This window comes from Gadus chalcogrammus, chromosome 21 (genome assembly GCF_026213295.1).
Source record: "Gadus chalcogrammus isolate NIFS_2021 chromosome 21, NIFS_Gcha_1.0, whole genome shotgun sequence".
Lineage (NCBI taxonomy): Eukaryota > Metazoa > Chordata > Actinopteri > Gadiformes > Gadidae > Gadus > Gadus chalcogrammus.
Genome location: NC_079432.1, coordinates 8,996,132 through 9,008,943, shown reverse-complemented (window position 1 = coordinate 9,008,943; position 12,812 = coordinate 8,996,132). Strand labels below are relative to the sequence as shown.

The window sequence follows — 12,812 nt, the reverse complement described above, 5'->3', positions numbered from 1 at the left end:
CAATGTTGGTTTTCCTCCCCGAGTGTGTGGCAGACTGAAATCCGGTGCACGCACACACACACACGCAGGCCGGGCGATTTAGCTGGATTAAGATCCACACGCCTGGAGGGCCTGAAAGGTTTGTTGTTGCTTGACAACACGAAATTCAAGTAAAAACGATGTACTGTAATTTGGAATACAGTGGCGATTGTCCTGTTTGTGAAATGCAGAAATGCTTCTGCATTTCATGGTAATACAGTATAATGCCAACCAAGTGAGCTAGATGCTTGTCAAAGCCAAGCTGAGAATTTGCCGTTAGTTAAAAAGCAGATACATGCCTGCCTCTTGTACACAGTTCCAGTGAAGTTTAGTGTAATTAACTGTATGGATCTTAACAGGTCCATTTAATTAGTCTCACTAGACCAACCTCCACAGAGCACTTTGATGTTATTGTTCTATACCTCTCGCATCTATGCAAGCTGAATTAATGAATTATCAGGTCGTTTGTGCCCATCTATACCAAAGAAGGACCTTGAGATGAAAAGAATCCAAGTAAAAGTTGGTTTTATACCTTGACTCCACTGGAGAAGCCAGAGGGACGAACCTTGTACCGTGCCAATGTTTTTACAAATTACTTTGTGATTAAATAGGCAAGGAGGAGAGCCACAAATCCTTTTTACAACCCTCGACAGATGCTGGCCATCTCCTTTGGTGGGTGGTACGGCACTGCAAGCCAACAATGTATGACAAAGTAAAGTAAAACAAAGAATAATAACGAATCAAAACATCTTTACAGAACCAAATGTTTTTTTATTTTTTTTATTTGTCATAAGTAACGGTAACAAGAGAGTGGGGGGAGGGGGTGAAGACAGACATTACATGCACAAAATATATCAAAACTCTCTTGAGCACACCGCCTCTCGTCTCCGCTCTCACTCACACACAGGCCCGGGGGGGGGGGAGGGGGGGGATGAAATAGGGTGACAGGTCAGAGGTTAGAGGTAGAGTCCCTCCGGTGTTCCCTCCTGCTTCTTGTAGAGGACGTTCTCCTTGGACTTCTTGAAGTCCTCGTTGGTAACCTTCATGCGGCGCTCCCGCAGCGCCATCAGCCCCGCCTCCGTGCAGATGGCCTGGGGAGGGAGAGAGAGACGGAGAGAGACACAGGGAGGGAGAGAGAGAGAGAGAGGAACAATGTTAAACTGACTCAACAGTTCAGAGTCCTCTGATGAACCTTGACCACGACGGTGTGGGCCTTCAGCACATCAGTTGTGATGACTAAATGATTTTATTATACTGGGAAACAACAAAAAAAAATAACCCTCTTGCGGGTTAGAACACATGTCTGACGTGTGAGGTCACGGAGAGGCAGAGAACGGGAAGCAAGAGGAAGACAGATAACATGAATAAGCACTGGAAAGTGCTGAGTCCTCGTTGCCTCGATCGTGTCGTCCATAAAATGGGAGCTCAACCGCTGGATCACGTTGTGACACGCGGCCATTACAGATGAGACATGATTGGGTTATGATAGGCAACAGTTGCTGCTGAAGTGCATCATCATCGACCAATTCGCTTAGTGAAAACGGCTGATTTGACAACCCCTCGCTAACGACATATCCCTGGTGCTGTTCCATGAGACGCCACATGAGGGCAGCATTGGGGCGGTGTTGAGGAGGGGGACGGAGAACAGCAGGGCGCTCTCGAGCTGGGTTTGCACTTCGATTTTCTCCTTCCCACCAAATTAGAATCACACGCAATGGAATAATTAAACGGTGACAAAGCAACAGTGAAACCGAGACGGCTGTGGCTAGGGAGCGAGCGTTTGAGAAGCATCGACTATAAATACATTGGGTTAGAATGTCTTACTAGTCGGATACAGCAAATTAAGTGTCATTCGATAATAAGTCAACTTCACTTTGTGAATTGATGGCAGATTCCAGGTTGAGCAAGACCCCCGCCCCCCAGGGTTTAGAGACAACCCCTGTGAGAAATTATGGCCTCAATTTCACAGACAATAAAAGCCCTGCCTGAGCATGTTTATTTCACCCATGGTGGAAGGCAGGGCTCCATCACCCTCGCCTGGCCCACATGGGCCGTTCATTTATATTGTAAAGGCTGCGGTTCCTTTTCAGAATAAAAGTTGACGACATAATGAGTTCACGTCCATCTTCTGCCGTGACGCAGCAGCGGCTCACAGCTTCCAGACTGTTTAAAGTGACTCTGACGTCGGCTGGTTTACCAGGGCTCTGTTCACGGCAAACAACACTCATAAAAAGGTCTTTATACTTTATGAAAGGCACAATAAACAAGAGAAATAACGGGATCGATTATTAGAAACACTCAGACCAGGTCTCGTATAAAATCACTCAATCGCCCTCTTGCGGGGGAAGGGTGTTCGACGATGGCGGCCGGGTTAATGAAGGAAAGCTCAACGCCTTGGCCCATCAGTACCTTGATGTCGGCTCCTGAGAGATCGTCTTTGGCCAGGATGAGGTCATCCAGGGTGACGTCATCGGCCACAGTCATGCGGCTGGTGTGGATCTGGAAGATCCTGCGCTTGGTCTTCTCGTCGGGCAGCGGGAACTCGATCTTGCGGTCGATTCTCCCTGAGGACGAAACGATACAGAAAACAACTTCAATATTCATCACATGCGTGACGCCAAAATATAAATTTCAACATTTTGTTTGGATTATACTCCGCCGTCTAGATAACGTAGTTATTTATTCACAAAGCCGGTCTCTGGCTTGGGCTTAAGTAACGGCGTAAGTGGTACTCAATATACCCAAGCGAATATCTGCGTTAAGTGCTCGTTTGGGCCCAGCGCAAGTGATGGAGAAGCGATGAGACTGATGTTCATGTTCACCGCCGTTCCGTGAATGGAAGTGCGCCATTTACAACTCCTGCTTAATAAGCGTGGCAGGAGGAAACACTTTAAAACGGATTAGTCCGGAGATGGCATCGTCGCTCTTTTACATGCCGTGTCGTTGAAAATGTTGCCGAGCGCTTTGTGTAATTGTGATGGTGAAGGCATGAGATAGAGAGCAAGAGAAACAGAGTGTGAGAGAAAGATTAAATTGGAGACGGAGGCTAATGGAGAGAGATGGACAGGTCAGAGAGAGTGACAGAACGAATCTCAGAACGAAAGTGAGGAGAGTCAAACAGTGAGCTGGTCTAAGAGATGGACCCAGGGCCTACGGCTACGTGTGCGCGCGTGCGTGTGTCAGACGGGGATGGGCCAGTGACCTGGTCTAATGAGCGCAGGGTCCAGGGTCTCTATCCTGTTGGTGGCCATGATGACCTTGACGTCCCCCCGGGAGTCAAAGCCGTCCAGCTGGTTGAGCAGCTCCAACATGGTCCTCTGGATCTCCCGCTCGCCCCCAGAGTTGGAGTCGTATCTGGGACGAACACACACACAGGACTGTTGGACACAACATACAGGTACACTCTCCAGCTGTGTGGGACAGTGATGGGGAGAGGGTAAAATACATTCAAAGTACATAGAAAGTCCTCCTTACAATGTAATTAACTCTGATTCGCGAGGTAGTTTATTCATTGCTTTGCAAATAATGCAATCGCCTGTCTGATTTGTACGAGTCTGTATCCACGTGACTTTGGCAGTTGGCTGAGTGTGAAATATGTATGTGTGCATTTCTATCAACATTATCCTAGTAATAAATGTGTGGGACCAAATTGCTTTCCCCTCGAACTTAAAAGCGGTCGGACCTGTATCTGAAGTCTATATAAAGTGACTTTAGAGGTTAAGACAACGTGCTCAGAGCCACAAGACCCCAACTCTGCCCCTACGACATGTCCTGCTGTCGACATCCCGGTCACACATCATCCAGTGGACCATTAGAGACCACCCCTCCGACGTCCTCCCAGACCCAGGGTTGATATTTGGCCCCGATGCCCCCTGCCCCCACACGGTTCAAACTGGTTATTAAACCAGCCAAGAAGCATCAGCCGCTCTTGTTGCCGAGTAGTATTAAATATTTCAACCTTCTTGCCCGTGGCAACAAAACATCTGCCCTACCCACGCCGAGTTTTAAGACCGGACATCACGCGGGGGGGGTCACACCCAGAATGTAGTGGGCGGGCACTGAGGACAACCATTAGCAGTAAAAGCCAAATCATTTCTTGCCCCTCCGACCCACTCAAAAAAATAGCTCTATTTCCAGCTCCATCTAATACATGCAGCGGCAAGACTTCTACAGCTTCCACCTAAAGTGGTGTTATGTTGTTTTTAACTTTGGTTGCGAGTGTGAACCATTGACACCAGATGACGCAAGCACCGCACTCGGGTCGTCTGAAGTCTAGCACATGCTCCTGCTGTCTATCGCTCGATAGCTTCTTCTCATCTCACTCTTCCTCCCGAGTTGTCTCTTTCTCACCCTTTTAGCTTCCTCACAATCTTCCTTTCCCTCCTTCCCGAGGTCTTACTCCCTCTAACCATCCCCAACCACCTCTCTCTACGGCTCCAACGCTCTACCAGTAAGGCTAACCCACATCCCTCCGGGCACTCTACCCCAACCACCCCACTCTCTCTCTACCTCTTGGTTCCGATGGCGTCGATCTCGTCGATGAAGACGATGGAGGGGGCATGCTCCTCTGCCACCCTGAAGAGCTCTCGTACCAGCTTGGGCCCGTCGCCCAGGTACTTCTGGATTAGCTCAGAGCCTACCACACGCAGGAAGGTGGCCGATGTCTGATTGGCCACCGCTTTGGCCAATAGGGTCTTACCTATCCGGGGGGGGGAGGAACCAAAAAGAAGATGGAATGATTCAATGTTCTGAAGTGGAATCAGATTACCAAGTTTTATGAAGGAACCTGTTGACAGTGGGATTCAATTTTACGTGATCTAAATGGAAAACGCTAATGGTCTGAAGGGCTTTGATGACATGATTCCAGTCTCATATGAGGGAACAAATTATCACATCACATTTTATTTGTTCATTACCGTCCTGCAATTTTTGCACACGTTATGAATGATTAAGCAATTTTCTTAGATCTGCAGCGTGAAAAAAAAAAAAAACACTGGTACAAGCAGCATAATGGGAAATATACTCTCACCTTCAAGATACAAGCCTTTTAAGGTATTTATTAAATGACTAACAAAGGCATAACACCACAAAATAATAGCTCTTCTTCTGTGTATGATACCATAGAGTAAAATACAATGAAGCACCACGCACGCAGTAAGGGAGCAGACAGTGTAGTTAACGATGCCCACCGAGCATCACCCAACCGCCTCGGAACTTTAAGCTCCTAATTATCGTTGGCACCAGGGGTCGGCATGGCAACCGATTTCAGAACCCATTGAACAGATGGAATACATGGCCGCCTAATGAGATCCAGCCCTGATCCGTCCATCGCACCAATAAGATGCAACCCTCGGAAAGTTATTCTGTGTACCATATCCGTTTGAATCCTTTCTGTGTGGCGTCAGCGGAACACGTTGACAACAGCGTTAAGAGTGCGCGGGCGTCGGCATGCGACCCGGAGGTAGCTCTAGGCGGGCGCCGCCGCCGCCGCCGCCGCCGCCGCCGCCGCCGCCTCGTGTTTCCCGGCGCGCTGGCCTTTAAAGAAGGTCTTCGCTGGCCCGTTGGCATTTAGCCACGCTGTCAAAGCTGCCTGGCGTCATTTCAATGTCCTGTTTTCATCTGACACAGGAGACGCTACGCCGACGCGAGGGCTGATAGATGATAATGACGGTAATGTACAGTGACTAAGATGCTGAGACCAGACAAGTTTGTCCCCCTCTGTGCTACATTTGCCGCACAACGGTGCCGGTTCAGAAAAAGTACATTTCTGCGCCATGTGTGATAACATTATGACAATCTGACAAATGACAGTATTATTTGGAATCATTAATATCTTAATAGTGACCATTTTCCGAATCAGATTCCAAGAATGAGATGCCCATAAAGGTATCAATCTAGAAACCGATTGACATCCTGTCAGAGTAAAGGTGAAAGTATTTAATCCTGACCTGTGCCCGGTGGTCCGTACAGGATGACTCCCTTGGGGGGCTTGATCCCCATCTCTTCGTAATACTCTGGATGTGTGAGGGGCAGCTCCACAGACTCCTGTGTGTCGTCAGTTCAAACATGCATCCATTAACACCAAGATCGAACCAATCAATAACAATGGCAATGCAAATTAAACTGCAGTTTTTAAATCACAAAGTCCTTATAGACCAGTTGATGTTTGTTTTCAGGGTAGTCAAATACATAAAACATAGCTCAGTCGTAGAGCATGGCATGAACACTACCGGGGTTATCGGCTCGATTCCCAATGCGGTCGTCAATGCTAGGAACTCATGCACTCACAGTAATGTGCTTTGGCTGAAAGCGCCTACGAAATGCCATATTTTAAGATAATAGTAATACGTTCATAATCTGAATAGATGTACCTTGATCTCCTGGATCTGATTGTCTAGCCCGCCGATGTCAGCATAGGTCTCCTGGGGAGCTTTCTCCACCTTCATCACTGTCACCAGGGGGTCAGTGTCGTCCATCAGTACCCCAATGACAGCATGTACCTACAAAACACACACACACACACATTATGTACCACACAAAACCCCAATAACATACACACACCATTCAAACACTGTTAACGGTTAAGAGGCGAAACAGATCTATAACATGAGCTTGCAGAGTCCTCTGGTTCCCACGCTATAACCCCGATGCCTCCCATTATGAGTACCCCGACCCGGTAGACACCCCCCCTCGGGCAGCCGGTCACCTTGTGGTTGAGCAGCACGGAGCAGCCGGGCTCCAGCAGGTCTTTGTCTACGAAGGACAGGATGCTGACATAGTGCTCCGAGCCCACCGAGGTGGACACGATGGCATGGTTGTCATCGATGATCTCCTCCAGCGTGCCCACCGACATAGGGGTCCCACGCAGGTCATCCACCTTCGACCTCTCTTCCTGGGGTGAGAGGAGAGAGAGAGAGACAAGGTGAGGGACGTTACTGGTTAATGGCCTTTTGACTGCTCTCGGTTCCCTTTAAAAAAAAAAAAAACACTCTCATCAATGTGGCACAATGTGCACCATAGCAACAGTAACTAAGCGCCCCAGCAGACCTCAAATAGATCACAATGGTAAACCAGCGTGAGAGCTTACATAAATATAATTAAAAAGAGATGGTTGTCATTTCTAAAGCTCAAAGGAAAACACCTATAGTGAACCAGTGAATGGCATGAATAGTGAGGAGCCTGGTTGTAGAATAAAGGCTAGCAGAGAGACGAGAGAAAGACGGGAAGCATGGATGGAGAGTGAAAGGAGAGGGGGGGGGGGGGGGGGGGCGGTGCTAACCTCCTGCTTCTCCTCAAGGGGCTTCATCTGCTCCTGGTTCCTGATGAACTCCTCCTCCATCAGCAGGTAGTCCTTGATTCTCTCCTGCTTCAGGAGCTTCAGGCGGCACTGGGTGTGAGGGGTGACTGAGAGGGGACAGATGGACAGAGGGGCACAGAGAGGGTGGACATGGTGGATGGTTTTTTTTTTTTCTCCCTTCCTAATTTCCATCCAGCTTGTTTAAAACCAATCTTTGTAGACGCATATTCTAGCTGACCCAATTCCACCCTCAAGGGCTCCAACGTGCTTCCTATTTGATGCGATTTTAATGAATATTACATTGACCATCATGGCTTTTATTTTTACATTGCATCCATTCATACACACAACGACGGCGCTGTCAACCACGCACAGCGACAGCGAGCTTGTCGGGAACCGTTAGGGTTAAACGTCCTGCTCAGGGAAACCTCGACACTCCGGGGAGCGAACCAGAAGCCTTAGTCAACCCGCTCTAGCTCCTGCTGCCCTCTTATTTTTTTAACCGGAACAACTTGGTATTATAACGTAATCTATTGAAACCACAGGGGGTATATCATTAGTACATTCATAATAACAACAGTGTCGATGTGTTTTTTTTATTAAAGGTTATAAGATGCGGCAGAATCTACCGCAAAATGCAAAAGAATAAACGACACAGCAGGAACAATGAAAATTTAAAATAGTAATGACTTCCAACATCCACCCCAAGCCTGAGCCAGTAATCCCCAGAGAAAATAAGCATGTACGATACATTATGCAGAGTGAACATTTCTCTGGTTTAAATCCAGGTAGGTAACAGGATGGCTATTATTATAGTACACACAGTGAAGCGATTCCGCTTCCATGGAAACAGCAGGTGGGAACGCGTGGGCAAAAGCACAAGCTAAGCCTTAGTTCATAAGAAAACACAGAAACAATCGCAAAACACAAACGCACAAAGAAAACGAATGCTTGCATCCTCAGAGCGCCAAGTACTGAGGGGATGGAAATTCAGTTTTTTCTGTCATATCACACTTCTTTATAAGAAAAAGCCAACTATACTATTGCAAGGGAAATACACCTGCCCGTTACAAACACAACTCAACAGTCAATACTGTTGGATTCAATATTGATTACTTCTTAGAAAGGCTCATTTAATGCTTTTTACTTTTAAAAATGTGTTCCTTACCTAATGGGAGTTTGCTGGCAGCGTCGGGTCCCTTTGTCCTCTTCTTCTTCTTGCCAACTCTGGTGGGAATGGGAGGCTCATACTTCTTCTTCTTCTCCTGCAAGGAGAAGTACAGGCAAAGATATCAGATGACAAGAAAACATCTATATCTATACAATGAGAAGGACAAGGCTCAGACTCCTAGATGTGTAACCACAGGTCAATAGATTTGGAACCCCGAGCACTTAATAGTGATAACGAGAGTACTTATTTGGCAAAGAGAAATTAAGCGTAATAATGACATTAATTCACACGTCTTTGTCCAATACATGAAGCATATAATCAATGCAAGCAGCTGGAAGCAGTTCTCTCCTGAAATGATTATTGTTAATTTTAAATTTATTGAAAAAGATAAGATTTTTATTGCTTTTCAATATTGTAAGAAATCATAATTTCAAAGCAACACGAAATAGGCCTAATTGTACAACCAGACATTCGATCAAACGAAGAAATAAATAAAAACTGCTTGCGGTTAAGTCAGTGGATCATTTGGTGATCCTGACCAATTTAAAATGAAATAACGCATGGTAACATTAAGAGAAGAAGCTTCAAAACAATTCCTCACAGTCAATCATACACTTTACAAACGCATCGACAACTTCACTGTTTTTTTTTTCACCTTGTCATCCTTCTTTCCTCCCCCCGGACCGTGGCCTCCACTCTGGCTCTGACCCTGAAACAAAATACATCGATAATCTGTAAATGCATGTACAGTACTGACAATATAGTATGAATTTGCTTTTTGTTGATGACCGTTTTGTTAACAAACATATGAACACCGACATATTAGCCAACTCACGTCGCCTAGCTATAAAACTCCATTAGCTTGTTTATGAGTGGCTCGGACAGACATTATTTGTACATGGATGACATTTACATACTAATAATATGTTAAGTGAACTGCAACTACAAGAGGATATAACATGGGCTATAACTTATTAATCGACAGTCGGTGCTTTGGGACGTTTTATCCGTTCAACCGGGTAGCAGACAGACGTAACGTTAGCTGATAATGAGCTAGCGAGTTTTCGCACACACTATCGCACATAATTCACATCTGAAACTAAAATCCAACCCCTGGACGTTCGCAATGAAAGAATACAACGATCCGTTAGAATAATATACAGAATTGCAGCAAAAAAATGCGTTTTATTGGAATGAGGCTATGAGCTTGAAAATTGCTTGCTCACTTACCATTGTTTCGTGTCGCTTTTCAGTGACGTCAGAACGACCGTACGGAACACTGCATAGGACAAACTGTCTCACCGCGCCACAAACAAATCATGTGAAGCAAACTTGTGGTGAGCCGATGAACGCCTTGTTGACTTGTACAGTCGTTTAGCAATCAGGTAGGAATCGTATTATCAGAAACTGCTGCGATACCTTCTTTTAATTTAGATGTGAAGGTTTTATAAATTTTGGTTTTAATCTGCATATGAAAGTTATTTAAGTTACACAGGGAAAGTGACATTGTATATATGAGAACATGCTATGTAAGGCTTTATTTGACATTGTACATACTTCTCCCACCAAGCACGTAATTATATTGCAGGTGCCTAAACTATCTATCAAATAATATCTGAATGTACACAACTTTATTTACTCGCAATTTAGCAATATTAAAATAGTTAGGCATTCCATCGGTTGGACAAACAAATTGTAGTTGACGGTGTTACCTGTAGGAAGTGTGATATAATGCTATAGATAGGCCTACAGTATTTTCTCATAAATAATTGTTAAGCATTATGATTTTCAAGTTGAGTTGTGTTCTCCATTTTACCTTTTCATGTCCGGAATAGTAGAGCTTTTCCAGGACAGTAAATGTATGATTGATATTTAACACAGACAGATTACCGAAATTGGTAGATTTGAATTTATTTGTCAACGTCCACAGTACAGAACTGTACCTTTTAGTGGAAAATGTACTCAACAGTTGAATATGTACCTATACAGTCACAATTCACATTGTTTGGAGTACCTACATGGATTATAGCTGCTGCATTCTTTTTTTGATTGTTTTAGTCTTACAGACACATAACGACTAAACTGTCTATGAAAATACTTTTCCCCTCTTTGCCATCTATACATTTTCATTTCAGTTTTACATTTTGCTATAGAGGAATTGCAATATGCCCTAATTAATTAAGATTCTCGAGTCTTAATCAAATTAAAATTTTGAATAATTTATTCTACAAAAATACCAGTATTTGCTCAAAACCAGACAACAGACAACCCCTATAATCCTCAAAATCAAATATTTGCATTTCTTCAGCCCAAACCATTCGTGAATCGTTCTGGCAGAATCTTCCTTTTTATTTTGAGAGCTGTCAAAATATCAGTGTTTCGGTTCTCAAAGGTAATCATACATTGTGGTACAGCTGTTCCGTCGGATGCATTGCAGTTTGGAAGAGCTCTATTGCTTCTTTTTTAAATGTTTGCATGTCTTTGTTTTTCTCTCAACAGGCCCAACTGGTGAAGAAGATGGCACACAAGGCAAGGAGATCAAGTTCGCAGGGTATTTTATTTCTAATTACAATGAATGATTTCACAGAACGTGAAGAACAATGGCGTTCTGTTACATCATTCTCTAAATCCCAGAATGTTGTTAGAATAATTCCGTAGTGTTTCTCCTACGATTTCCTTCCAGCAGCGTGGCTGACGTCTATGTGAGGGGCACCATGTTGATGTGTGTTTGCACGGTGCAGATGTGCGTGGAAGCAGCGAGGCTTTAGTGGGATATATGATTCCAGTCAGGCTCTGTTGCAAGCCCACAGAAATGGTACAACCATATAACAAACATTCAGCATGCAACCCGACTTTATGCGCAAGCCACAGTTTTTGGGAATTAACAGTATTCAGGCTGCAATTTGTAGCCCCCCCCCACACACACACACACACACACAGCGTTGGTTCCGGATACTAATGCTGTGTGTCTCACAATCAAACATGAACTTACTAAGTCATTCGTTGTTTTTATTTTTCTCTTTATGCTTCCTAAATGTAGTCTTAATCCATTTCCAGTGAATAGTGAAAAAACACATAATGACACAGTAGGCGGCATCATGTGTTTTTTCACTATTCACTATTTATTATTCAGCAGTACTATTCTGCTGGCAGTATTTTTCCACTTTATTTCTCTATTGACAGTACTACAAATGTTACAATTGAGCAGTAGGGGGCATCTATGAAATATAGTGCCTTAAATAAAGCAAATAGCATTTGAGGGGGCAATTTTTGTATTATTAAAAATAATACCTATATATTAAATAATATCGTAAATGAAATAATACTTGCGATACTATATATGCATTTATTCAATTAAATTTGCATGGCTGATTACAGTGATGCCAGTTGTCGAGTGGCGGGGCTGTGCCACTGGATTCATGAAGGAAGGAAACACTGCTAGTAATGATCGGGTTTGACAGCTTGAAAGAAGCGATGACTCACAGATGCCTTAATGGAGAATTAATTACAATTACCCTCATTGTCTATTATTAGTAGGCAATTACAGACAACATTGTAGCCTTATTATATGCATGGTAAACGGTTTACTGAATATGTGATTGTTCAGGTTAGGACATATGATATTACATCTTCTTTATTCCTGCTGTCAGGGCAGTGTGCTGGTTGCTAATCATAGGACTGTACTTCCAACTTCCATCACCTTTGCTGTAGTGTGATTCATATTAATACAAGACAATTTCTTGAAGTATTATCAATGTACTGCCCTCACTATTGATTATGTATGTATCTAAAGACTCAACTAGATTAATAGAATCGGAACCATTTTACGATGGTGGGAAACATATTTAACCACTTTTATCGTAACGTGAGATGGTGGAAGAGGCCCCCTAATAGAAAGTCCAGAAATGGAGAACATGAGCCTGATAACTGAGCCATATGCAACACTGTGACCCCTCATTAATGTACAGTGAAGCAGAACAGCAAAGTGCAGTGTTTCGTACAATAAGTCTTGCTTTGCATTGGAATATCGTCTTCTGTGCCACTAACTAGACCAAGAATGGGTCCTTCTCTTTGTGTGTTTCTGTGTTCTCGGTGCTAGGTTAGCTTTTCAGAACAAGGGAAGATAGTGTGACTTTCGGTCTGATTTCCAGGTAGTTTACGAAGGGAGGATAATGGAGCCCTTTGGCTCGCACGCACCTGTCCAGTAGAGTCCTGAGTGAGCTCTCTAGGCTGCACAACTGTACTCTCACGTGAGTGCGATCTGTGTGTTAATCGTTCCATTCACCCCACCCTAAATCGATGCTTGATATTGTTGAGTGAAAAATA

The 12,812-nt window shown here is 44.3% G+C and overlaps 2 protein-coding genes across 3 annotated transcripts in view; one reads left to right on the top strand and one right to left on the bottom strand.

Moving 5' to 3' along the window:
- The window catches only part of brms1lb (BRMS1 like transcriptional repressor b), a 60,359-nt gene that overhangs the window by 43,372 nt on the left and 4,175 nt on the right, over positions 1-12,812 (top strand). Inside the window, exon 11 of one of the 2 annotated variants that reach the window (XM_056582034.1) lies at positions 10,986-11,037. In XM_056582034.1, coding sequence (XP_056438009.1) covers positions 10,986-11,037 — 52 coding nt within the window. Of the gene's footprint in view, positions 1-10,985; positions 11,371-12,812 lie in introns of those variants that run through there. The other variant, XM_056582033.1, reaches the window with a different exon arrangement.
- On the bottom strand, positions 769-9,853 carry psmc1b (proteasome 26S subunit, ATPase 1b). The gene is made up of 11 exons (XM_056582030.1): positions 9,717-9,853; positions 9,142-9,195; positions 8,484-8,580; positions 7,298-7,422; positions 6,725-6,910; positions 6,390-6,518; positions 5,967-6,063; positions 4,528-4,717; positions 3,221-3,372; positions 2,428-2,582; positions 769-1,109 (listed from the first exon to the last, which is right to left on the bottom strand). The coding sequence occupies exons 1-11, from the start codon at positions 9,717-9,719 to the stop codon at positions 975-977; spliced, it is 1,323 nt and encodes a 440-aa protein (XP_056438005.1). The 5' UTR covers positions 9,720-9,853; the 3' UTR covers positions 769-974.

What these genes read in the sequence shown, in the direction of transcription:
- psmc1b (XM_056582030.1), bottom strand. An exon ending in GTACGGACCACCGGGCACAG is followed by an intron (nt 4,718 to 5,966) that starts GTCAGGATTAAA and finishes CCCCCCGGATAG; the next exon opens with GTAAGACCCTATTGGCCAAA. An exon ending in CCCTGCGCTCATTAGACCAG is followed by an intron (nt 2,583 to 3,220) that starts GTCACTGGCCCA and finishes TTTCGTCCTCAG; the next exon opens with GGAGAATCGACCGCAAGATC.